The sequence below is a fragment of the Aulonocara sp. 'chitande type north' Nkhata Bay genome, linkage group LG16 (genome assembly GCF_057382095.1).
Source record: "Aulonocara sp. 'chitande type north' Nkhata Bay isolate Kocher_YH1m ecotype deep benthic linkage group LG16, A_spYH_male_GT1.1, whole genome shotgun sequence".
Classification (NCBI taxonomy): Eukaryota; Metazoa; Chordata; class Actinopteri; order Cichliformes; family Cichlidae; genus Aulonocara; species Aulonocara sp. 'chitande type north' Nkhata Bay.
In genome coordinates, this window is record NC_141359.1 from 35016202 (window position 1) to 35043983 (window position 27782).

A 27782-nucleotide genomic window follows, 5' to 3' on the forward strand; every position below is an offset into this window, starting at 1 on the left:
GGCAGCACTCCCTTCCTTCCTGGGCCTTGTCATTAATAGTGAATTAAATAACGCTTACAGAGCTGACATCTGGTGAGCACGACTTCAAGCTAGAGGTGTTGCTCTTCAGAGCCGCCTTCCATGTAATTACCTCCAAGCAGCATCAAAGACGGTGGCCATTCTTTCCATGTTGAGACATAATCCTTAATGTGCTACAAATTTGTACCATGCATTCTTCAGTAAAGCCTCTTTGTCTGCTACTGGATAATAGCCAGCGACGTTGTGGGAGCACATTAAAACGGCACGCTTACTGTAAGGCTGCGAGTAGTGCTATAACCTAGGCTGCTTGGATGACTTGAGGTGAGATTAAAGCCATCCAGTTTAATGTCATTTACTGGATAGTTGTTGAGTCTGATGTGGCCCAAATGTGCCAATCGGTTGACAGCTGCTAACAAAATTTATAGTACTGCATACAAACACACTTCCCCCAAAGCTTTCATGCAGTGGCTGAATCGCACCAACCAGGTTATCACCTGTTGGCCATTAAACTGACATTAATGATAAGTTAAGACTAGATTCAATTTTAAAAAAAAAGTCAAATTTTCACTCAGTAATTTTGTTCATATCCATTCTCTTCACCACTTTATACTGGTGACATGTCCAGGGAGTATCCCCCAGCCCTCATCCTGTGACAGCTGGGATACGCTCAAGCATCCCCATCACCCTGTATTATTTTTTAATGCATAACTAATTGAATTTGGGGTTAGAAATGAACAACTAATCTGTTAGGTTAGTTTAAAATACAGTGGTTGCCTCATCTTTCAAAGCTCAGTTTTCTGTCAGGTAAAAAGTGACGATTCATCCCCGTTAACAAGTGACTATTTCATATTTTTCACATTAGACGGGGCTGGAAGACGACGTGTTGGTTTTACTGGTGGTGTCTGATGCATCAGTCTAGGATGAGCTCTGGTGACTGTGAAGGCCACAGCGAATGACTCCCATATTCTTATTATTCTTAGACCTTTTCTGTAAGCACTTCTACTCTGTGTATTGGAACAAACCTCTCCTGCCATAATAGACACATTTCATCACTGGAAGAAGGTGATCACTCGGAACAGCTGATTTGTGGACCTAACAGGACCCACTAGATCACCCAACTTAAGGGGTCAAGAGCTTTTGATCTTTCTCCAGGTTATTGCTATTTAAGTTACTTGATTCTACTTTTTTGCCAGCTTAAAACTCGTAGTTTTCAAAGCCAAGGTGATATATTTAAAGGAAAGATATTTAAAATGTGAAAGGCTGATAGTCAGTGAAAGCAATCTTCTGACTACTTTCACTCTAGAGTGATGTTCTAAATCTTTATAATAGCATGTAGGGACAAGGTTTAACTCTTGGAATCAAAGCCATAGAATTTCATGGCGTTGTGAGCTGGTGACTGGTCAGCATGTAGCTCCTTGCTGCTGTTTACACTGTCTGACTTTGCCTTGAAGTCAATGGATTCATTCATGGTACTTTCCCTCTCGTGGGCAGCCGTAGAGTGAGTGTGTAGGAGAGAGCTTGTGGGGAAGGGGGGGAAGGGGGGGCAGAAAAGGCGGGTGGAGGTCTGCCGACGACTCATATTTAACCTGTAACTTGAGAAGCTGATAACAAGGAGAGAATGAAGAATGAGCTCGTGATGAAGGAGTGTGTGTGAGAAAGTGAGAAAAAGACGGTGAAAGGAAAGAGGCGTGCTTTTGTTCCCCCCGATCTCACGTCCCCTTCTTCCCTCCCGATCTCCCTGGGAAATTTGACTTGAGTATTTTTCTCCTCCTTTCTCGTTACTCATGTGTCTCCCCGTTTGGGAGGAGGGTGAAAATGGTCTGAACAAGAGGGAGGAGAAAATAAACCCAGGGAGTGAAAGAGAGGGGAAATAGCTGTAGCCCGTAGCCAGACTTTGCCTGCTTATTCAGCGCCGAGTGCTGCACTGCGCCGTCTCCAGTTGTGGGATGTTAAGATTTGCCTTTGGCTGCACTTCGCCCCACTCGCGCGCTCACATTAAGACTCTTTAGACATCTTTATGCTCATTTTCTTGGAGGAGGAGTGAGTGAGGGAGAGGCTAACCAGACCTATTAGCCTGAAGCCTGAAACAAACACACACACACACACACAAACTCTCTCTCGCTCTCTCGTTCTCGCTCTCTGACACACACACACACAAACTCTCTCTCTCGCTCTCTCGTTCTTGCTCTCTGACACACACACTCACACACACACTCCTCCAGTCCTGCGCTGCACCAAGGTAACAGTGAGTGGATTTAGCTTTTAGCCATCTGGTCGGAGCACAGAGGAAAAACCTCTCTGCTGCACACGGTGGGGGGGCAGAGGAAGAAAAGCCAAATGACGATGCAGCACTAAAACCAGACAGAGAAAACCAAAGAGTGAAAGAGAGAGAGAGAACGACACACAAAAAAAAGACACTCACTCTGAGACAGGATGGCCACCGCAGTGTTTCAGGTAAGAAGCGTGGTTGGGAAAGGAGAGTAAAGTACTGCTGTCTGTCTGATGATCGAGCTCCTGGCTTTTCGTGTGTGTGTGTCAGTTTTCTGCATTGTGGATTTGCTTCACTGTTACAGAGAAACAAAGTTATCGCAGGATGTGTGTGACCTGACATAGGTGTGATACTCATGTGCGTTATGCTGCACTGGAGCAGTGCTGTCTTCAGTAGGTGAACAGTGATAAAGAGTGAATTCAGACACATATTGCGTGTTTCCACAGCAGAGTGCATCGAGCTGCTTCTGGTGTGGATTGCAGGATTTTATATTAACGAGCATGTAATATACACAAGCTCATGTTGTATCAGTGTAGTATTTAAATGTGTTTATGTCAGGTAATGTAAAGCACTGCTTGCTTCTGTAGTGCTTGTGTATGTGTGTGGTCTCCTTGGCTAACCATGTTTGTGGTTGGTGGCCCATGGTCATAGCTGGAAAGATGGTGGCCTCTTCTCTTCTCTTCCACTTACCAAGAGTGAGAATGAAAATGTGTTTGCTGTCATGCTTTCAGTGGTGCTCTGTATAAAGTATGTGTGTGTGTTTGTGTCGACTGCTGCAGTTGTTTCACAATAAGACCTTGCAAAAGTTGTTTCACAGATATAATCGCCCCAGGCGTGAGAAAACCCAACAGCACTTGGGGAATTTTTGGCACGTATAGCGGGAGTTACAGTTGCCTCCAGTTTGCTTCAAACTGGGGAGAAGAATAAAGACGTAATGTGAAAACACAGAGCGTATTCTTAAACAGATTTGCAAGGTCACGCTGGTCACTGACAGCTGTGATTTTTCTCTGTCCCATCCACCCTCACTGAGTGGGTGTTTGGATTTTTAACAGATTCTGGCTCTTTCAGCAGGATATAATGTGAGTAAGAGGTTAAATTGTCTTCACATAGTTAGAAGACAGTAGGTTTCCATAAATACATTTTGTAGTGTAGTTGGAGCTGTTGGAACACAATACTAGGCTATAATGTAATGTATTGCTGCTGCTGGTAATGTATGCTAGAGACAGCTGAACGAGTCCAGTAATACTTATCTTTCAGCATGGAGCTGGTGTTGATGACTGCCCCCTCTAGCTTTTGTGCTTTTTAAAAACTGGCCCTCGTTTTGACAGATTTGAGAACCAATGGTGTTATTAGCAGATATTGGGGTAATTTCAGTAGGATTTCATTTTGGACTCAATATGTGGGCACCATCCGCCAGTCACTGGTGAATTCATTATGGTAACCCTTCCTTTAACCACTGACATCAGAGGTTCCAACTTTGGGTCTGGCACTTTTGTAGTGCCAGTGCTAGCCTTACAACATTTTTTTAAAAAGATGGTGGAAATGTGTGAAATTGAGCACCAGCTATGCACTGATGGAAAAGTTATGTGTCCACAAAAATGTCTAAATTTGACCCCTGTGCACCCCCAGCTTTTACACATGGTGTTTGTGCACAGTCACTTCCAGATGTTATACAGTGGGGTACATTTTGTCAGCATGGTTTCCAGTACAGGGAGATGTGACTGTAAATCAGTCCAAAGTTGTTGAGAGTAATCACCTTTATGCTCTGAGGAAACATTTCTGTCCTGATGTGAGCTGTATCGTCCAGGATTGCAGTGCTTCCATCCACAGTAGGACTGGTTTAACCAAGTTGACCACCTCTGTGACATTTTGGACCAATGTGTATGAGAGCACTTTCCACCACCCAACATCTTTAATTTTCACTGTACATTTCAGCTTCATTATAACCACAGAGACCCAGAAGTCTTTCAGCACTTGTAGTTTTGGGGACTCATTTATGAAAACGCACCATATAAGCAAACTATAATAAGTGATGTCTTAATATATATTTAAGCAACATTGTGAAAGAGGTCTTGGAGTGGTAACCATTTGGAATGGAAAGAATAAACAAGAAACAGTAACTAAATCTAAAAGCCTGTTGAATTTTCAGAAGCAATTCCATTTAAAAGCAGCATTATGTGATCAGCTAATCTAAGGAAAAACAATAGGTTGCATGCATAACACTGTTGTAAAGTGATTGGAGATGAGAAATGGGACGATATTAGCATTTGTCTGTCCAACTGACCAACTCCTGAGGGCAGCTTCTTTCATTTTAGCTGCTAATTTTTCATAGTCACCGGATAGTCTTCTTCTAAAAGCAGAAGAAAGGGGAAACCAAAACAATTAAAGAAGCTAAAAAGAATTTAAATTACTCAAGAGATTAAAGGGAATGCAGATTCCTGTGTTGCACAGACCTTTAAACCAATACTACGGGCAAAATACTGATTACAAATGATTTGCTGGAATGAGCGGTTTCTGACATCACAATTGGTAATAACTTGTAGGATGTGTAACCCACACATTCCTTGGCTGGCGTATGTGTAACACGGCATTGTCTTGCCTGAAGAGCGGCATTACCCGTGACGCCTGGCTTTGTGGGAATGGCGAACATCCACTGGCTTGAAGCCTGTGCCGGACTGGATTTCAGAAGAGGCATTTTTCATCATTACTGTCTGCCAGTCTGCCAAAGCCTCCCTCAACCCACTCTTACAGGCAACTCTAACCACAGTTACATACTCAACCACACATTCAGCCATAAGATCGGGACAGAGGAAGGGCTGGCCAGTTTGTGAAGGTGTGTTTGTTCACTTACTGTGTATGTGTGTGTGTGTGTGTGTTTCTAGGATTAGGGATAAGGCAGTGCTTCATGAACCATAAAAAACCACCAGTGTGAATTCTCATGCTCTTCAGCTGATGTAATCTTTCTTCTTCTGTGTGTATGTCTCAGTTCTTGCAGACACTGCCTCAGCTACGACATTACCGTGTATTGTAACAAACCATTTAGTTTCTTGTGTTTACTATTTTCTCACGGACTCACATTGTGACTGTGCACAACTCTAGAAGAGTGAGAGAACTTGGCTTTAGCCCTTTATTCAAGGGCACAAAGGTGCATTGTAATGTAAGCCAGGAGACACTTTTGATTTTGCTCAATGTTACACTCAAGTACAGTACAAAGTTTGCATATCCAGCATAGGCTGAATCGATACATTGCATAATACATCTACTGTATTATAATTGAACTAATGCACTCTCACTTATGTTCACAAAATGCTGTGCTGAACTGTAATGTGTGCACACAGCAATATATTTATTCCCTGGGTCCTCGGGGCTCAATGTTGGCACATACTGCAAACCTGCAATACATTAGCAACATAAATAATCCATAGCCATGCCAAGGCATCATGCCTTATTGTTGGGCTTTTAGTATAATTAATAGCTTCAACTGAGAGCAAGTAAAAGCTTCACATTTATCAAGGGCGTCATATAATGTTTCACTTATTGTCGTTGCTTAGCAGGTCATCTGGCATATATGAGAAACTGCTGTCATAGGCCCACAGGAAGGTGTTTTAAGAGCGTTTCAAAGAGCATATCCGGAGACTAATGTTGCAGTTAAAATGAACAGCGAACCCCCTTCAAAATTTACTGCTTAGGATGCTCGAACAACTCGGGACCATCAGCCCACCAGCTTAGATGAACACACACTGTTTTCAAGCTTTCTTTTGAGGTATTTAAGTTGTGCATTATCATTGGGTGATGTGTTGAAATAATTCAACACGGCCATGAACATTCATAACCTGTACGAGTTCATCCCATAGATACAGATACATACCTGCTAATTATGGCTTTCTTCTTATAACATTGCAAAACAAAGCTGGAGTACAGTCGCTTTGATGGGTTTTACTCTGCATTATTTGACAACAATTCCAAAAAGCACCAACACCACAAACACGCTCGGGTAGCGGAAGTGAGGCCCGGCTGGCTGCAAACGTGCTTTTTTTCTGCTGTAGAATTTTGCATGTTAATATGGGAGTGTATGGGAATTGAGCAGTTTCTTGGAGCCAGCCTCAAACACACTGAAGGCCTGCAGTTTTTGGTACTCCTATATCTTCTTTGGTTTTCAGCTTCCAAGGTTGTCGGCTGGTTGTGACTTACTGGTAGGTTTGGGGCTTCTGGTATCTTTTTATTGGAGAAACTTGTCCAAAATGGGAATGTAGACTTCCACACTGATGTTTTTGTTCTCCAGGACTGAACGTCTTCACAACACTTCATCTTCTGGTCTCACATTATGGAAATCTCTGACAGTGATTAAACACAACTCTACACAGTAGCTTAACGCAAGAAAAAAAAGATGACACCACCTTGAGAGAAGAAATAAATTAAAATATGAATTGGACTTGTTCCATTGCAGATAGGTAAAATAGTTATACAGCTCCTCCAGCTGGCCTTTTGTGCATCATGTACAGTTTGTAAAATATTTGTATTAATTTATTTTTGGCTAAAAACCTCAGTGGGTATAATGGCTCGTTTTATGTTTTGCTGTCAAGAATTTGCCCGCAGTCTTCTTTCTTTCCATGTTTCTTGACTGGTAACTGGAGCCAGCAGTCTTTAGACTTCCCGAGGACCCTCACAGATTACTACTCTTTAAATAGAGGGGCTCCTTATAATACCCCCAAAAAGTGGAACATTTAATGACAGCTAATCTTTTCAATGACTCCATGCAATCAAGCTGGAGGCCTGGTATAATGGCCCTTTCTTGAATAGCATTGGTAGTTTCATAGTCAAGGAACATATTGAGAAAGGAGGGGGGTTTCATTTTCCCAGCCTCTTTTTGGGAGGTTTATTTTGGCATGCAACTTCAGGGTTTTTTTGATTACCAAATGACACCGTTCCCCATTTTCCAGGATGGCAACCTTATCAGTAGACCAGTAATACTTTGTATCAGGGGTATCCAATCAATGTCCTCAATGTACCCTTGCAGTGCACCATCTCACAAACATTGACTTGTTTTGGCTTTAAAGCAGCTTGATGATTATTGAACGTGGCTCCTCCAGGGGAACTGAGCCACATGTAGAGTCTTGAAAGATTTATTTACCTTTTGTTATCCCGGTGCCCTTACATGCACACGTTAGTTGGGATGGTTTGGCTCTTTTTAAGCCTTTATGCCCCTCGTACACCATTCGTGCCAGTTTTGCCCAAATGTCAATAAAAAACACAGTTTCTGCTTTGTTATGCTTTCCCTGAAGGTATTCACTCAGTTCTTCTAGTTTCCGAGGGTTTGTATAAGATGTAAACATTTTGATTTTCTGATGTCATAGCTTGACTGCGATCAGGATGGTTTGTTTTTGATCTCATTATTGCTGAACCTGCACCACTGAGTTGAAACTTTTTTTAAACATCTTTCAGATTGTTTGCACAGTAGATATGAGAGAAGACTGATGAGGTCATGTCTCAGGATTTGATTTCCAGGTCTTCTAAGTTTGCTTTGGACTTAGTTCTTGACTTTGACGCGTAATAGCCTTCGACAAGATGCCGTAGCTTTGAACCTCTGTGGCCACTTATTTCATCACTGATTCTTTTAAGATTTCCTCCAGATTTGGTGAACCAGCTCCTGATTAGATGAGGCCAGCATGGTGGTGTAGTGGTAAGCACTCCTGCCTTCCAGCAAGAAAGCTACTTTTAACCCGGCGGGTTGGATTGGGCCTTTCTGTATGGAGTTTGTGTTCTCTGAGGTGTGTCCAAAGTGTGTATCCTGCTTCTCATCCAGTGTCAGCTAGGATAGGCTCCAAGCGCACCATGAGCCTGTTTGGATAAGGAATTAAGAAAATGGATGGATGGATAAAGTTTATGACATTTAGACTTGAGCAAAGTCTAAATGTCACAAATGTTTGGTTCAAAAACAGTTTGAAAGATTCATCTTATCCCATCATTGCATTTTGAGTTTTTTTTAACATGATATATATGGAAAACATAAAAACAATGCAAACTTTATGTCACTTTATTCTCTGGGTAAGAAGGTAAATTATCCCGTTAAATCAATGTGAGATGTGAAAGCATTTTAGTGTCCACATGACTGAGCATCCATGTGAACACCATGCGAGGTATGTTCATGTGTGTGTGCCAGAAGTCCACGAGGAGGGCGGGAGGTTGTTTTCTTTTCCTTTTTTCTCCTTCTTTGTTATCAAGCCTCCATGTCTCTGTGGGGAATGTTTATAGAAAGCAGACCTGTTTCCTCGCTTTTACCAGAAACCTTCATATTGTTGTTTGCTTTTCATGACTGATTGGTGTCGAGCGGGGCTTATAGTACTGACCAGAAAGGCAGGAAACATCAGTGCCAGGTTCCTGATTTTTCACCAAGCTGCTTGGACTCACTTGAAGGCTGGAGAGCTAAAAGATGGGAGAAAGGCTTGTCTGGGCCTGAGTACAAATATGCCTTTAATCTTTTTTATAAAACATAAAATATAGTTTCTCAGCTTTGTGGAGTGTTTTTAAAGCTTGCCAGGAAGTATATAGGAGTGTAACTGCTAGACATCAGATTTTAATGGCCAGGATAGTTTTGCCCAACTTGTTCATGACCTGTTAATGGCAGTGGTGAGTTTGCTTTCTTATGCGTATTATTAATAGCTCTATTTAGGATATTAATATTTGTGCTGGAAACACAGTGCGGCAGTGATTAATGCTCAGCTGAGTCAAGTTATGCAGATCTGTGAATGGATCTGTGTTTTCTCTGCAGATTTTTTTGTTTCATACTGATCGAATGTCAGAAATGAGTGATTGTGCGCAAAGCAAAATGGAGCAAATAGAAATTCTTACGTAATCCTATGTTTAACAGCTGATGTTTAACTGCTGATGAGTGCATGATGAACATCAGTTTTGTTAAAAAAAAAAAAAAAACGGGACTTGAAGGAGAAGCAGATAAAGGAGGGAGATACTTTGGTGGGATTAAATGTGAAACCCAAACTCACCCATCCATCTGTCGTTAGAAAACAGCTAAATGTGTAGGCGTGCAGGTGACTTAGTGCTGCAGTTAAATGAACGATATCCTTCCCTTTGTGGGGTTTTTCTTTCCTTTTCTTTTTCATTGAGGTTATAACATAACAGCTGTGCACAGTTTGACTGCACAGGCTCGTCTCAGCTTGTCCAGTTTTCTCCCCTGACATCAACCTGTTGCTTTCCAAGATCTCGACGCTTCTCGTGCAAATGCAATCTAATGTTGAGATAACAGTTCCCCTCCAAAATACGCAAATATGAATAAAAAAAATGTTCTGTTGATTTTAATCACATCATGTGTTCGTAATCAGTAAATGGGGCATAATTGTAGAAATGGAAATTTAAAATGGAGCTATTATGCTTCTCCTTCTCTTCTCTTTTTGTATATACTATTACAATGGTGGATGCTTAAAATAAACATGGCCAAATGTGACCTTGCGAGTCCAAAGCTCAGGCTTCACACTGCTCTAACACCCTGTTTTGAACCATTTTGTCTATTCCTAGCTCTGTGTGATGTCATTGAGAGTGGGTATACCTAATAAGGTCATCTTACTGTAGGAACATTGCTCTGGCTGTGAACATAGAAGCTCCGCCCACTTGCTGTTTAAAGCTCAACATCAGGTGGGGGGCAGCCAATCAGGAGAAAGTTATCTTAAAGGGAGCAAAGGATGATTTGAGTGGCTCCACCAAAGCTCAGTGTAAGATAAATAAAGATTATTTTAAACTGTGAATCATGCAGAGCTACTGCTACTCTAAACTAGTAATAAAAATATGGAGGGTCTCATTCCCAGGGTGTCAAAAGATCTCATGGATACTAGAAAGGTCTCCTTTGGCATGATTCACTGAGTTTAACGGAGAAATGCTTGTCATACTCTTTAGTTGTTGCATTTGGACACTTAGCTTTACGTTTAAATGCTCACCCACAGCATTTAAACGTAAAGCACCAAGTGCCTTATGGTTCTCTGTTCACACCACTGATTTGTGCACAAGTCAAAGCTGAGCTGGCTTCAACATTTCTTCAGTGGCCCAGTCATGCGTGAAGCTCAACCAGTCATTTAGTTTCATGTTTAGGAACACGCAGATGCCAAGGGATGATGTGGACAAGCACTAGAGCAGCACTTGATAACTGACTGAGACTTTGAGTCTAGCTGCTCGTTCTTGCTGATTTTGTAAGTTTGTCACTCGTTCTGATAAACTAATTTGCTATTAACAAAGCAGCCAGTGAAAAGAATCAGAAGAATATGAGAAAATATGAGCTTCCAAACACAACACTAACCCCAGTCCTTGACTCGTGACTTACACCACCTCCATCTACACGTCCTCGTTCTGTGGCATCCAATATGCTAGGTGTGTCAAACCACCGACGCCAGAAGATGCCACAAAATGGCAGTATGTGACACTCTGGGATGGGAATGCCTTAGTTTCAAAAGTCCAGCTATGCTTAAAATGTTTGTGAACTGCTTCTTTGAGCATATTTGATATTTACTGTTGCAGAAAAATGCATGTGCAGAGTTTGACATTCCTGCTCTGTGTTCACCTCAACTCTGAATGCAAGTCTTTTGTAATCAAATCATATTCCAGGATGCAAACATATGTCATCATAAAGACTGAGACATGAATCAAAGAAATTAAAGGTTTTATTACCAAATGTTTATGAGACAAAAATTGTTATTCTGTATTAAGCATTCATTTCTGCTTTTATGACTTTGACCCATTATTTCTGTCTGTTCTGGCTTGTTCCATTTGTTTGCGTGTTTTAAGGGCCGTTCCTACAGTAACATCTCCTGCAAGTGAGCAGATGTCAAATGACGACATGTGGAAAAATGTCGTCATGTGAACATGTGTCACTGAGATATAAAATGGGGAGATGCTGAAAGACTTCTGACAGAAGCTGAAGTTTCTCTCTGCTCGCTGTCTTTCAGCAAAGCTTGGCAAAATGCCTTGCAAAGGTTTATCCATACTGTAAGCACAGCAGTGAAATTGGTATTGATCTTTGCATCTGACTGTGGGTGAGGGAGCAAACACAAGCACAATGCCCAAAATGTCAAAGGAAAAATGGCACAGAAGATGGCAAGCTTGCCAACTCACCAGAGGACATAAACCACCCTCTGAACCCTGATTCTTCATGGCTGCCTTCTTAACCCCCTCTTCTCGTCCTCAGCCGCTTGGCCTGGTGCCAGAAAGTGAGAGCCATGCTAAATGTGTAAATCAGCGTGCTGGTAAATACCAGCTCTTAGCTGAAGGACCCTGGGAACGGAACGTGACCCCCGCTGTAACTTTAGAACAAAAGAAACAAGCCGCAGCTTCTCCCCTCACCACGCTGTCAGCCCCGTCCAACAAAGACAGGGGTGAGAATGAGCAGGCTGAAGGCCACTTTGAGCTGCAGCCGTGGAGAAGAAGCATGGCAGGGACATGAAAAGGCTGTCTGATCCCTCCGGGGTTCAATTTGCTCCTACACAGGCAAAGAAACAAACTGTGTGCTCATTATGATGGTTTTTCGTTTCAAAAATCTTTTGACATCTATCTGTATCTCTTTATCATCACTGTGGCAGTGAATAAAGTTAGCGTTAGCTAATCTTTGCTAGGTAGTGTGATGGACTTAGCTGTGGCTTTCTTTTATAGTGCACACATAGAGGATCAGAACTGAGATGAGATGTGTGGTTGACACCTACAGACCCAAAGTTAATCTTAATAGACTGACACAAACTAACTCAAGCCAGCAACGTGTTTTTTACCGAATGCTGTCGCACATGTTTTGCGTCTCACTATTTCTGAAGGGTTAGGGTTGGACACGAGCCTCTCAGAATTACCACTAACAATGCAGTCCAAACATCTATTTCTAATTGCCAGTACACAAAAAGGTTTGCAAAAAGAAAGAAATACAAAGCTGAAATTCCTGAGGCGGCAATTGCACATGCAATTTTAAAATGGTTGCATAACCTCTTAATTGTAAAATGAGGTGGGTAATTTGTGGTGGAATGTTTTTATATTGGAAATTATGGACATGGTTGATTCACACCTCTGCAATTATTGCAAATCATGAGTGATCCAGAGTAATACTAGCCCAGGGATGGGCAATCTCAGTCCACGAGGGCCGGTGTCCTGCAGGTTTTAGATCTCACCTTGGGTCAACACACCTGAATCACATGATTAGTTTGTTACCAGGCCTCTGGAGAACTTCAGGACATGTTGAGGAGCTAATTTAGCCATTTAAATCTGCTGTGTTGGTTCGAGGACACATCAAAAAACCTGCAGGGACACCAGCCCTCGTGGACTGAGATTGCCCACCCCTGTACTAGCCCCATGCAAACAGGGCTTTAGACTGTCTGTGAAGGTTCTCAGTCATCCAGGTCATCGTAGTCCAGACCTTCCCAAAGTGTGGGGCCCGCCCCCTAGGGGGGGCGCGGTATGAGAAGGGAAAAAAAAACAACGCTTGGACACTGCTAGCACGGGGCGCCTCCACAAACGCAAAGCAGGAGATGAACCATAGCTGAATATGTTTCCAAACCAACTTCATTGTTAGCAATGTTGAATATTATTACACAGGAAAAAAACAACTACATGTAAAATAATCACACCGTGACGCCTCTGCCTTTCTAAATAGAGGGACAATAACTGCATGTGTATGTGTAAGCGTGTAAAACCTGAAGATGGAGACAAAATACTGTTAATCTGACTATCTGCCATTTTTCAATTCATCTCATGTAAACAATAACGTGGCGCACAGCGTGACGTGAAAAAAGGCACATACCTTTTGACGTTGCGTGAAGAACTCTGTATTCCTCGTCAACACCTAAACGTAAAAAAGGAGTTTTAAAAAATCTCCGTGTTCAGTGATTTGAAACGCAGTTTACGTGTGGACGAAACAGCTGCGTCTTCAAAAATACCCGTGTAGGTGTGGACGCAGAGTTAGTAGTTTATTTTCTTACTAACTGTAATTTATTGCAGATTACTTGTATTTGCTTAATTGTTTACTAAATGTCTGAGGTGTGCAATAAGCCGCAATGGAGCAAAATATGGGTGTGTGTGGTTGGAGGACGTGGGTTAGGGTTACATTTTTCTTGTAAAACAAAGGGGGGCCTAGCAAAAAAAGTTTGGGAACCACTGTAGTCTAAGAAGCTTGGAAAGAAGCGTCTGGACTTCTTTAAGTTGCTTGAAGACGTTTCACCTCTCATCTGAGATGTTTCTTCAGTTCTTCAGTGATTAGGTAGAGGTTCATTAGGAGGTCCATTGTCCCTCTTGGGAGAACACTCCCACAGGGCTTAAATCTGGGACTCTTCACCATTTGACCCTAGAACTGACGAAGCGTCTCGGATGAGAGGTGAAACGTCTTCAAGCAACTTAAAGAAGTCCAGACGCTTTTATAGTAATACAAAGACGGATGATAAAAAGCCTTTCTAGAAAAGATGGATTTTTTTGTGCAAAAGTCCCCAATGTGGTGAATAATTAATTGATGTCCTAATTGTTTTTGCTATAAGATACTATACTGTATACACCCAAATACTGTATAGTACAGTATAATAATCCCAGACGTGTACTTAAATATGCTGACAAAAGAAAAACAGACACAACCGTGCGTACATGCCTCTTCATTCCTGAAGTGCTTCTCATTCTGTGACACATAAATCAGCAGCGCCGAGATGAGGACCAGTGTTTGGAGACAGCGGCTCAGTCGTGTACACGTCCTGCAGTCCAATCTGCCAATAAATCTGAGATTTTCCACAACTTTCCCTTGAGGGAAACAAAGAGGCCATAACTTTCACACAGACTGAGACAGACAAGAAAGAAAAATATGTGGATGTAAAGCAGCAGAAGTGTACATTAGGAAAAAAGAAAAATACATCGGGCAAAGAATGAGGTTTAAGGAATTCCTATTCAGCCCGCATAGATGCATCAGAATTCTAATAAAATAATGAATATGGATCAAGAAGGAGAAAAAAGCAAAGTGAAGAGGGCATAGTTGCTTGGACCAAAGCTCTCCCATCATTCCTTTGTGCTTTGATAATATCCCAATAAGTCCATACGAAGCCGCACTCTGGCACACTCGACCAGCACGGACACAGAAAAGCCTTCTGTTACTCGTTACGCCTCGCAAATTGAATTTGCACAGTGAATATTTCGGCCGGGACGTGCCAGATGCAAAGATCTGGATAAACATAAAAGCACACAGGGAAACCGTGTGTTTATATGCCAGTGCAGAGAGCTGGAGAAAGTTTTCTAGCGCATGCCCTCCCACGCTCTTTTCCACGGTGGAGAGTGAGCTAACCTGCATGGAAATCGGTTTGCTGCTTGAAGTAAAGCTGGAACGTCCATCTCTGTGTTTGATTTTCTTCCGTGAAGGTTGAGATTTGTAGAAATAGGCATAGCGGTATTTGTTTACCCAAATAATGAATCGATTCATTTTTTCTCCGTGCCGCGCCGGTGGGTTCGTTGGTGGTGTCGTTGGTGGGGTCATTAACATATTCAGATCTGGGAGAATGACATCGGTTACATATCGTGTCAGTTTCTGGAGTGTGTCAGCGGCTAGCAGGAAGCTTACTGCATGTGAACGCCGTCATACGAGCCAGGGATATCTGACATGGACTTTTGTCTGCAGGAAATGGGCCCTTGTTTAATGCAGTTAACAGAAGCATGTATGGAATGCAACAACACAATTATCCTTTATTATATTACACTCATTTGAATACTGCCGATAGCATCAACACACACTCTCAGCAGGCTTCCTCCTCTCGCACCGCAGAGCCCGGACAAAGGCTTTGTGTAGGTTTTCATCTAAATTCAGACATTATTCAGAAGCCATGGTTACACTGGACCCATTGCATTTCGTTCTATGGGCTGTTTGCACGTTTGATTCTGGTCAACAATATACCTTATGTGTGGGTCTATAGTACTGAGGCTAGTGCTGTAATCTGAGCTTATTTTGCAGTAGTAAAATATCCTTTCATTTTCCATGGGGGTGTTTGGATACACTTACAGAAATCTACAATGTACAGCTGAGGTTGACACAGCAGCTGTGGCTACTTCTGGCTTTTCTTCCAATAGATGCTGAAATATTCTATGTTTTTATATATATATATATATATATATATATATATATATATATATATATATATATATATATATATATATATATATATATATATATATATATATATTTATATTTTGAGTGCGGGTCCCAACTTGTTTTTCTCTAAAAATGCATGTGGTCAGATGGAAAAACACACAAACTTGTCCATTTGTACAAAATGAAATAGCTGGTAATGGACAGACACAATGTTACTGATGGTTACATCCTCATGCAATAAAGAGGATATATGTTGTATCAAAAGACAGCTGAAGGTGCAGAGGGTATAGCAAACGTTTGTCTTGAAACTGTTTGCTAAGTGCTCACCTGCTTTTAGATAAATATTTGCTGTGGTTTCTGGTGGACCCTGACTCTGACTGCAACAGTACAATGGCACCAAGTCCCAGTGAAGCAGCTACATAGCACGAGGGAGAATGTGAGCTATTCTAATGTGGGCAGACTACCTACAGTCTCAATCTGAACTTCTAATCAGCGGTTACATTACAGTGGCGCCATTCGCTAATTTGTCATTGATATTGCATCAAATATAATTTAATTGCAAATAAAATGAATGAATTTTATTGGTCATGACAACTGAGTTGCAATAACTAAATAAATGTTTTGGCGCCTTCATGAACTTGCTCTTTATGTTCTGTTCTGCCATTTTGGCCGCTGTCTTCGAAATGACGCATTACATTTCCACTTATTCTGTACAGTGCATCGGATCTAATAACTGTTTATCTGATGGCTGATTCTTCGAATGAAATGTAGCCCAGTCAAAGTAGTGTTCATTGTTTTGGGGCTCACCAAACAAGACCCTTCATGGCTATTTCTGCTCCTTCCTGACAGAACAGTACAACCTTTAAGTCACATATCAGCACTAATGTTCTCCTCTCTGTTAATATCTTTCCCCCCCTTGTGTTTTACTTACTTTCTTATTTTCTTAATTTGCTAGTGTGCTTATCCTGCTGCATGACCCAGTTTGAGCTAAGCTTTAGCTGTCAGACAGAAGGCTTCACATTTGACTCTAGAATACTTAAGAGTACTTTGGTATACACAGCAGTATCAATTCAATAACTACAAAGCACCCAGGTATTCTGGCTTCAAAATAAGCCAAAATCATCACCCTTCCTTCATTGTGCTGACATTTGGTATGATGTGTTTGTCCTAATATGTTCTTTACATGCAACTTTGCAAACCTAAGCCATGCATCAGTCCATAAACTTTAGTATTTAAAATGCTAACTGAGCTCTTGGCTTGTTACGGTTTCTTACCTGGCACAAAGCTCGAGCTGACCTTGGGGTGAATTTGTTTGAATGTCCACTCCTGGGATTATTGTGGCATTGTATGCCTGCATGCCCCGGATCAGCAAACTGCCAAAACTCCTGCCTTCATAGAGTTGCTAACGCTTGCTGATGATCAGTTACTCAGGTGCGTTTGAATAGGAGCAACTGGCTGCTACTTGCTCTTGTGGAGGAAGCAAGTTTAGTTTAGTTTTTTAGCTTTTTTTAAATTTTTTAGTTTTAGTTTTTCGCAGAACTGCCTCTCTGTCTATTGCATTTTCTTATTACTTTAGTAGAAGTTGAGCAGAGCTCTGGTGGGAATAACATAAGGTCACTGAAACTCCATGCACTAATAGACAAGTTTACCCCCACAGGCACACGAGAAGTAACAGCAGAGTAAGAAAGATGTCAATCAATCACTGTCTGCACATGCCCACACAGCCCTGAGAAGATTAGACAATATAAGTGAAAACACCTGTGTGTGCAGCTATGGGCCGTCGAGCGTAGCATATAGGCTTTTATTGCAAATTAACTTTAAAGAAATGGTAGGATGAAATGAAGCATGGATGTTTTAAACACACTGTTCTGTTTGGTATTACTTTAGCTATCTTTCTGAGCTTATAACAGATAATGAAAGGGCCTAAACATGGTTTACAGTCAAGATAAAAGCATGCTCTTGTTCAAGTATGCAGACTAGATATTGCAAAAACTTGATCACTTGAAATTCCGTGCATGTGAACACTCTGGGTGATGACTGACTGCAGGTGGATGAGCTGTCAACAGCATGGGGCAGGGGCAGGGACAGCGTCAGGTGAGAACACTGACCAGGCCCAAGGAGCCTGGGCCCCCGAAGGAACAGGGAGAGAAGAACGGTGTGCTGTTGAGCGCGAGTGATAAGGATGGGAGGGCTAGAATAACTTGTAACTGAGGTTGATTTAAGGCAGACGTAAATACTGTATCCTGTCATCTCCAGGCACACTTCACCATGTAAGACAAAATTCTCTAACCTCCTAGGACCTGGCGTCCACATATGTGGACAACACATTTTGGGTTATTTAGACCAAAATTCTCAATTTTGCTCTACAAGGGCCTGATATCCACTTACGAGGACATTATACCGCTACTGTTCTATCGAAATTTTAAACAAATATCCTAATATGTGGCTCTCGTTTTTCTTAGAAACAAAAATTAGGTAAAAAAAAAAATCTGGTAGTTCTATAGTTTTACGTTCATCAGGTCCCAATCAGCCCAAATATCAGAGAGAAATTAAAAATGCATGCCGTGGAAGAGTTCGGGTCTTAGGAGGTTAAAACAGACATAATCCATTCTAGCGGGTAATATATTAGGACGGTGGTGACTGTGACAGACAGCATGAAATCAGTGAAAAAAGTGTTGCTCTTACCTCATGTTTTACCTAATTGGAACAGACTGTATCACGGTCGAGATATTGCATTTCACAACTAACAAGCATTCATGGAAGGGTTCCATTGAAGTAGTAACAGCCACTGTGTTGGAGCCTGTCTTAAATTTAGGCACTGTCTTTTTGCATATCAGCTGCTTCCATTGCTAAAGGGACTAAAATCATGTAATCTGATTAAGGTCATTTCCTGTTTAGAGTTAACATTCCTGTATTCCAGATGGGGTAACAGCTATAAAAGAGACTGTAATGACCCAAGGTGACTCACACATCCTCAACCTTGTGAATCTAATCAGCCGTCCAACATCCCAGTGGCAGTTATCCAGTGACCCTTTTAAGTTTGGTTTTGAGAACTGGCAGATAGTAAAACATACTTTGTTTCAAAAGTACAGTGGGTTGTTTATACAAGTACATAGTGCTAGCTAATTTGGGTCTTTTTAATTCAAATTGTTAAGGCTGGGACTGGAAATTGGCCAATGAATCCGGTCACCCGATCTAATAAATATTTGATTATTTTGTATCCATATCCATATGAGTATACAGCCCAACAATAAGCAAGAAAATCCAGCGGTGGTTGAGCTCCAGCTGGGATTTTCATAACCACTAAATCATAGTGAGACTTCATCAATCGCACAAACTCTGGCACTGAACCTGCCAACATTTACACATAGTTTGAAGGGTCAAAAACAGTGAAGCGAAGTCTGCGATACATGACGCGAGCAATTCTTTGGCCAATATCCGCCCAACAACACTGCGCTAAGCTGCATGAAAGGCCTAATGAGACCGCACTTTTTCAAAGGCTGTTTTTTATTTTATTATTGCGGGCAGAGGAAGAATGTGCTACAGTAACACAAAGCAGACCCCGACATCGCAGAAATCCAGTCTTCAAGCAATGACTCGTTTAGTCTCGGATAAGGAGAGAGGTGGAGCGGTAGCAAAGATGAAAGGTGCTCTTAGAGGTTAACAGCAGTGATAACCTCGAGGCCTAATCGTTCAAAGCTAAAACGGACGGAGCATAGCAATGAAATTCGAATATAGGAAAAGAGCAATGACAAAGGCACTCTAGAATCATAAAGCTGCCCCGTGCTATCACCGGTCAGTCGGTTATGTATGAGATGAAGGTACTAACTGGTGAAAATCCAAATGAGAAATGTCAGAAGAATGATACGAAACACTAACCAAGGATGAGAAGACTGGCATGCACAGGAAGGAAACAACCACCACGTTGACATCCTGTTTGCATTCATGCTCATCAAGCGGGCATCTTTTTCTAGGCGCACATCATTCGAATCTTCTGCTAGAAGCCATTATCATTATACTCTTCCTGTTTATCAGCCTCATGCCCTCACGCTGAGCTCACAGAATGATTATGGAAACTGTTGGATGGTAATCGGATTAGTCCGAGCACTTGACAGATCATGAGTTCTGTTGGAGCGGTCCCACCGCTTTGTTCTTCTGTTTAATTTAATAAGGTCTTACGGTACGAGGGGTCGGACGTGAACATGTACAACAACAGTCTGTCGTTACCTTGTCTTTAAACTCAGTAGCTCCGAATCAGCACCTGCTAAACACTGTCCATACAGTTCTTGAATTATCAGCCTTATTTAAAGATGCATCCATTGTTTTTTGGCCATTTGGGGGTCACAAAAATACTTTTTTCAATTCAACATCATGCACAAAAGTTGCCATAAAGCCAAAACAGTGAGCTGAACGGAGTTAAAACAGTAAAGCAGAGGCGACTTTTAGATATTATTTTACATTACCGGTAGTTTGTTTCCGAAGGGGATTCTTCCTTTTCTCTTTCTGGTAGCTCTAATTCTGTAGAAGCTTGTCCTTTGCTTGTTGTATATTCTACAGTGGAGATGGAGAAACACATGGGTGCTAACTTAAAGCATCTGGGGTTCATGTCGAAAATATGAAGCCATAAATTGTAATCTAAATATAGCTGCCAGTGTGCTTGTTGTTTACAGTGTTTCTCTAACTCCAAATTAGCATCCACATAACTCACTGCTTGTCTTTCTGTTTTCAGGTGTCCTCATCTTGTGTTCCAGCAACAAACTATGAGTTGGTAAGCAACAGTCTTTCTTTTCTTTTTTCTTTTTTGTGTTAGTAATTGCTTCCATGCTGTACTTATTACAGTGTCCGTCTTGGTGCAGAATTGTTGCAAATAAGGTTGGAAAGTAACATGCTCTATCAGCTACACTAACACTGCAGTCACTATAGCAGATAATGGTCCATTATCTGGAGGCCCCCAGAGACAAACTTGTGATTTGGGGCTATATAAATAAACCTGACATTGCTCGACTTAACCGTTGTTTGGCAGCTCATTTTCTGTTCTGATAAGGTTATAAAGGTTATAGCTTTTGGAATAAAAGTTTAAAAAAATCTTCTGGATAAGAAAGGTAAATAAAAAGCTGTGCTATTGAATCTGCTATATCATGATGACGACTTTTGGTCTTTGAAATAACACAGAGCAAATTGGGACGTATTCTGGGTATGAAAAGATTCTGCAAGAGCCATAAAATATTCGCTTGCTCGGTTGCCTTATATGGTATTGACATACGAGGCTGTGTTAGACTTGGATATGATTCGCTTGCTCGCTTCATCGAATGTTGTGTGTTTAAATGGTTTTGGGCGCTTGACAAACCAAAGCAAATATCCCCTGCACTTTTCTGTGCTCACACAGAAAATATTTCTTGAAATTGTCTTATTTTGTTTTTAAAAGCAGCAGTAATTAAGAAAGAACATGTTATTATCCTTGCAGTTGCCTTGGCACTAGATGCCTTCTCCATGAAGACATCTGTTTGAGAAGTGCAGAGGCATGAGGCTAAGCTCTCTGGGCATTGTTAAAGGCATGTGTTTGAGTTCATTGCTTTCTGAAACACCTTTGGGATGCAGAGGGCAAGATTTTACCACAAAAATAGACTTCACCGCTATCTGTTGGCCTCTATCAGTTTTCTCTCCACCTTTTTCATCTGACGCACTCCTGCAGCCATCACATGGACTAGGTTCAAGTTTCACCAATTTAGGTGTTTATCCAGAGTTTTAAGTAGTTTATTAGTAGTATAGTAGTATTTTAATAGTCAATGGTAAGGAAGAAAAAACAATTTATCCGCTAGACATATGTGTGTCATGTCAAAAATACACATATAAATAATATTGAAAAATTTTAAAAATATACCTTTTTTTAATGCATTTGTACAGTTGTGTAACAGACACTGTATTCATTATCATTCATGATGTTTTTCATACCCACATTTTTCAAGCAGTGTGGAGGACACTTTGTTAGTAATATTGAAATACAGATTAAAAAAATATTATAATATCTTAATTGGTTGTGTATTGCTGAAGAAAGCAGAGGCAAACAGTAACTGCAGGGCAAATCTCGACAGTCTATCTCTTGAGCTTGCCAAAAGGCGTCTCCCTCGAGGCTTTTATGCCTGCATTAAAGGTGCTGATTGCCTCCATAAACACGGACGGGCTGAGGTGTAAAACACTGGTTGACGTGTCTTTACTGTACTGCTGAGGAGAGAGGAAGAAACACAGAAGTGTTAAAGCTGAGGGAAACAATGGATTTCAACACAAACAATGGCACTTTTTTTTGATTTTCTAAAAATACAACTGCAGATACTGAAGAGGAAATAGGAAGCATGAAAAATAAACACAATGGTGGACACCTGCTTTTATGCACCTGAAGTTTTCCAAAGACTTGTGGTGTTAAATTTTGTTGGTAAGCTTTGCTGTGTTTGGTTTTTAAAGTGCAGTATGTATTACAGAAATGAGTAAGTTATTGTGTTTGTGCGTCACCTCTCTGGTGTGTGACAGGAAACTGGATGGTGTGTGTGTGCTTGTGTGGGTGGACGTGAGAGTGTGCATGCCTGCGAGGCCTGAGGTGTGCTCTCAGTCAGCTCTCCTCAGCCCTTGTTTGGTGAATTCCTTTGCTCACAGCCAAAGGCAACGTGATTTACTGCCCTGCATCAGGTACACTCTGATTGACCATATATTAACTCAGTTGGAGAAAAATGCTGAAAAAAAAATAGAAAGGTTTTTGGTTTTTTTTAATCCAGACATTCCAGTAAGATTGAGGAGCTACAACTGGAAGAAATTCAACTTTATTACCAGATGATCGCGCTCCTTATGTAATGAATCTCATGCAGCTGCTACTCGGCTACAGATGAAAATAAGCAGTGCTTAATGAGTTTACTATTTTATTTGAATTTGGATTTTTTTTTTTCTCATTTTTATTCCTTACATGTCCAAAATAAAGTAAAATTTGGAAGCAACAAAATTGGTTCACAGCAAATGCATCTTGTTTTTGGCTTTTCATTAAACCACATCATCATGACTGCAATGAGGTGTTTAGTAGGTTCTGCGGGAGCTTTTGAAATCTTTGATCTTCCTCAGCAGGTGGAGTTGAAATTGCAGATGTTCGAAGCCTTTTTTTCAGAGCATTTGAAGTGGAGTTTATTATGTATAAAAACTCAATTTCAAGTCTTTTTTTTTTTTTTCTATTCTTGGATCCTGGCTGTCAACAAGAGTGCCTATCCATAATGCCCTTACTAGGTATGCAGAGGCCCTATTGTCCTGCTGTTCAAACCTTTTTTGAGGGGGAATGGCCAGTCAGAAGAAACTTCACTGAATGTCAGGGTGGCCTTTAAGTGTGAGGACCTAAAACCGGTTGGTTTTAAACAGTATAAAAGATGTGCGATGTAGCTACCCTGATGTCATGTACTGGTTTGTGAACTTCTCGCATAAAGTCTTAAGCTGACCGATTTCTCGTAATCAGGTTGGTGTTTTGAAATTGGATATAATGAGTGAAGGGGTCAGCTGACAGTCAAACCGCATGTTCATTGGCTAACAACCATCACATCCTGTATAATTCTCCTTTCAGACTCTAATAATGGCAATAATTCGCAAAATGAACGTAATCGTTTGTTGAATGTGACCCCAAAGTAGTGACTGAGCCTTAAAAAAATTATCAGGATAATGTCTACAAAGGTCAGGGCCGAGGGCTATTTTCACCATATTCTACAGGAGCGAAGTCATTTTGCAACTACAGCTATTGCCCCCTGGTGGTCATTTAATAGACTGCAGGTTTATGGCAATTCTGCGAATCCGAGGGCCCTATAAAGGCCCAGTATAAGATGGAAAAATGATTATTTTGAACTTTAAATGACGCAGACCTACTCTAGGAGATACCAAGAATAAAAGTAGGGAGCTGTACTGTAAATGAGCATAACTGATCCCTTTTGAAGGACCTGTTATCACAACAGCTGGGAGTAAAAGTTTGTTCTTGATACTGGTGGTGCTTTTGATTTAATCAAATATCATTAAAAAAAGAGTGCAGACTTATCACCATTATTTAAGTGTTAAGAGAATCGACTTTTCTCATTGCTTAAGGTAAATCTGTCTCCATAGCAACTGGTTTAAGGGCACAGCACAAAGCTAGTCCAACAGTGTGCAGGGCACTGTGTGAACTAAGCTGGATAGATGCAGCTTTTAAATGTACTTATTTTTATTCTGGTCTCAATCAAACTGTGGATGATAAAGCCAGATGAACGGTTAGAGTAATAATTTAGTAGATATGAATAAAACTTAACAGCACCAGCATTAAGTCAATGATACTGTGAAATTGGTGCTTAGTGATTTTAGTATGTTGTAGCAATATACTGGTGACTACCTCTGGAGTGAATTTGAAATGATTCAGCCCACGGCTGGAAGGTAATGCCAACATTTACTGTAAGTGATGATGTGCGTTTCAGATATCTTCAACTGTTGAAGATGACAGCAACTGAGGGGTGCACAGTGTGCCGTAGAACATGCTGGGAGCATTCCTCAGATATTCCCTCATGTTGAGCTCATGTTGCCAGGAATCAGTTTTATTTTGCACAGCCCTTAGATGAGGGTATGTGGGCTGTCGTGGAGATGTTAGGTGTTCTCACCGGTGAGATAGGCTGCACATTTGTTCTCGCAAGTAAAGATATGCACACACTCAGAGAACCATAAACCACTAACACCTACGTCATCCACCATTTTTTTTAATATAGGTCTTGTGTAGTCAGGGAACAGGGCCAGGACAACGCTGAGTAATGAGTAACTGCAGGGCAAAGATGGTGTAGATGTGGTCCAATTAGTGCTGTGTTTAGAACCACACATATTTCCCCGATGTGCCCTGTGTTACGCTGTGTATACAAGCAGCAACCAGGGATCCGGTTACAAATTACAGAATGTTCGCAGAGCCCTGGGAAAGCAGGAACTAAAACATAAAATAGGCATGTTTAACATTGGACTGAGAGCCAACTAAAGCATAATGCATTGGTGTTTGAAGTGGATATTACATAAAGATGCTGTGTGAAAGATAGGACATCATGGTCAAGTTTTTCCTCTTCCGGCACTTTGGTTTAGACAGTAAGAAGAATTAGTTACATACTGCTCAGAGTGAATTCCCTAAGGAGATGGTTGTTAAACAACTAGGAGAAAGTAACTTTCATGCTTTTTCTATCCAGTTCCATAGAATTCCAATCCAAATGCAGTGTGCATGTTCTAGAGATTCAGTTCTTTTATGTGAACATATAACATTTTAAAGCTCATACAAGTTTGGTTGCTTTGCATCAAATTGCAAAGCAAAATGTATAATGCACCAAAAGTATATACCAGTATACTTGTAACTGATACACTGAAAATAACTGAGCCTTTTGGTTTACAATGGTGAATTACAATTGAACAGTGGCTTATAAATTGCAGTTTTATGAAGTCATCCCACAAACTTAGTAGCTGCAGTCCAAGTATTTCCAGTTCTGTTCACTCTGACCTGATTACCAGAATGGACTTTTTTTGCACGCTAAGCAGTTATTTATTTTTACCAGTGTTGGAAAACACAGTATGAAGACTGTCAGTTTAGATTATGGTCACTCAGTAACTGCAAGGTATAAGATGCCAATATATCCTTCAGAAAATCTATGGTTTTTTTATGACTGCTTTAGTTTTGTTGCTATTAATAATCAGAATCAGAATTCTTTATTAATCCCGAAGGAAATCAGCATGTTTGATGGCTAAAACCAAAATAGACCATCTTTACTTGAAAAATCCTGACAGTTATCCCTCAATAGTTTTACACAGACAATGCCATACTTAGTAGGGAGTCTGGTTGGGTGATTTGTGTTAACACAATAAGACTGCCACAGTTAGCTTCTCTTTACAAGCAGTCAGCATTGGTTTCCTTTTCCCCTGACCATAGTCTTAACAATCTGTTTTTAGCCACGCCTACATCTTGTTCCCTCACATGTTGAGTAATAAATAATTTGGTGAGAACACAACTTTTTTCCTAGTGATGTTTTAATCTTTTCAGTAAGTGGAGTTGTAACAAAATGCCTAAATATCAGAATAAGCTGTATTAGCATGATAACATTCTACTATCATTCTATTATCTATTATTCAATTATCAAAGAAACATTCTAGGTAAGCATATTGTGGACACTTATTTGGGCAGCTACTTTGAAGAATGTATAAATTAACTTAAATTTCAGTGATCAACGGGATGTAAAAACTAAATCAGATAAAATCTGGTTATAAAGTTTGCTCACTTTACCTAAAAACAGACCTATCTGGGAGTGATGCTTCTAACCAACATCGTGTCTTTGACCTGGACCTCATGTCTTTTATACAGCAGCAATTTCTGTTGAAATAATAAAAGAAGTTTGATTACTGTGAAAAACACCACAATCACACAGGGCCACAAACTGGTCTGCAACCCCCTTGCAACTACATGCAGTTAGAGAAGAATGTGTATTCCGATTGCTAATTGGTTAGGGAACTGATTCCAACAGTTGCAGTTTGCACCCTCTTTGTGCCCACTTGCCAATCACTTGGGGAATACACATTTTTCCCTAGCAACCAGAGGTCACCAATTGGTCTCTAAGCTTTTATGACTGGTACCTCAGAAGGTAAAAGCCTGCTTTGCATTAAATATATATTGTTTATCCACCAGTGACAGAGCAACATGATGATCTGGAAATCCGCTGCAACCTCAAGCACCTCCAGAGGGACACATCTGGCTTTCAGCTGTTAATTCTTCCTCTGTTCGTCACCACCTTGCTTCTGTCTCAGTCTCCTTTTTTTGTATAACTTAACATAATATAAATATGGTTTATAAGAGCTTTCTTTCTGCTGAACACAGCTGCCTCCTGTAGCTGAAAATGACGCTATGAGAGCGATGACTGAACCAAAATAGTACAGCTAAACAATGAGCTCAGAGTTGCTATAAATCTTAGTAAAGCAGAGCAGAGTCGTAGGTTCAGTTGATAACACATCACTATGAAAGACTTATTAAACATCGTTTTCACATTTTAATTTTATAATTTCTGTAATTTGCTGTCTAAACCAAATCCTTCATATTTTTTTGGAAAATAAATAAAAACCATATGTACTACAACATTTGAATCCTCATGAGACATGCTTACCAAAGAAACATATCATTGTTTTTATGGAATTTTTGCGCTCTTACCGTACTAGCACGTACTAGAGCACAAAAGAAGAAGCAGCTTGTTTAATAGGTGTGTCTTTGTTTGTGTCCATGACAGCGTGACTTATTAGACTCTCGTTGCACATACACGTTAGAAGTAAAAATAGTTGGCAGATGCTTTTGCATACTCCCCCCCTCTCGCACATGTTAGAAAAGGCTTGTGGTTACATAACGGAGCGAGCGGCCAGGTCCGTATCAGTAGGAGCAGGGACAGGCGGGGGGTGAGGAAACAGAGCGATGTCAGGGGTGGTTTAGGGTCACGGCCGGCTCAAGGGTTTTTCCCACAGCAAGGACCGGCCGCTCTGTTTTACCCCGGGTCCTCAGGGATCCCTGGCATGTTAGGGCCTAACCCCAAAGGGGGAGGAACTGAGAACAAGCATACACACTCCAACTTTAACCCCAACCTTAGATGCACACAGGCCCTGCCTCCTCAGCAATGTGTTTACATTTCTGGGACGTGGCTATGTGAACGCTGCAGATGAAGGAGCATGGAGCATGAGAGAGGCACAGCTGTGTGTCTGTGTGTGTGTGCTGTTGTTGATGAAGTAGGAGAGCTTGGCTATAAGTCTGTATTACCGTTTTTAACTTTCAGCGGTGCCATGTTGTTGTTGTTTGTTGTATTTCGATTCTGTGCAATTCTCCTATGAACAAAAAATAAAAAATAACAGAAAATGACTCATTGCAGGTTGTTTTGCACCATCGTACAAATTTGGAATCAGGTTTTTTTGCTTTGATGTTATGTTATTGTATGCAGAAAGGCCTCTTATTAATAAAGTACTGATTGGGGAGTTACTGGCCCTTAATGTGCTTCTATCCTATGCAGATGTGTGTATATTTTACATGTCTGTATGCATAATGGCTGATTTTTACTGAAAACATAGGAAACCAACATCAGGAGATTGCCTTTTTTAGGTTATTGTCAAACATCAACTTGATCATAACTTGCATTAGCACCTGGAAGTAGGGGGAAACGCTGACTGTAAATGTACATTTATTTAGAAATATGTGTATAAATGCAGATTTAACAGATGTAACTTTTCGTAACTGTACAACTGCATCAGGTGAGCCACCATCGTTGTGTCCAGATCTACAGTTTGTGCTTATCGCCACTAGAAGGCACTGTTGCACAAGACACTTTACAGGTGTTTGGTGTCATATCAGACAGTCTGTGTCACTCATAGTGC

At 40.9% G+C, this 27782-nt stretch overlaps 1 protein-coding gene and 1 long non-coding RNA gene across 20 annotated transcripts in view; one reads left to right on the forward strand and one right to left on the reverse strand.

Annotated features, from left to right (window-relative positions):
• tns1b (tensin 1b) overlaps nt 1-27782 on the forward strand; it is a 190554-nt gene that overhangs the window by 89884 nt on the left and 72888 nt on the right. For 18 of the 19 annotated variants that reach the window (XM_086267183.1, XM_086267187.1, XM_086267180.1 and 15 more), the window contains exon 4: nt 20107-20145. In XM_086267183.1, coding sequence (XP_086123309.1) covers nt 20107-20145 — 39 coding nt within the window. Of the gene's footprint in view, nt 1-1908; nt 2473-20106; nt 20146-27782 lie in introns of those variants that run through there. The other variant, XM_086267197.1, reaches the window with a different exon arrangement.
• LOC147311993 (uncharacterized) overlaps nt 21542-27782 on the reverse strand; it is a 130450-nt gene continuing 124209 nt past the window's right edge. Inside the window, exon 5 of the long non-coding RNA XR_015125421.1 lies at nt 21542-21599. This is a non-coding gene — a long non-coding RNA (uncharacterized LOC147311993). The remainder of the gene's footprint in view (nt 21600-27782) is intronic.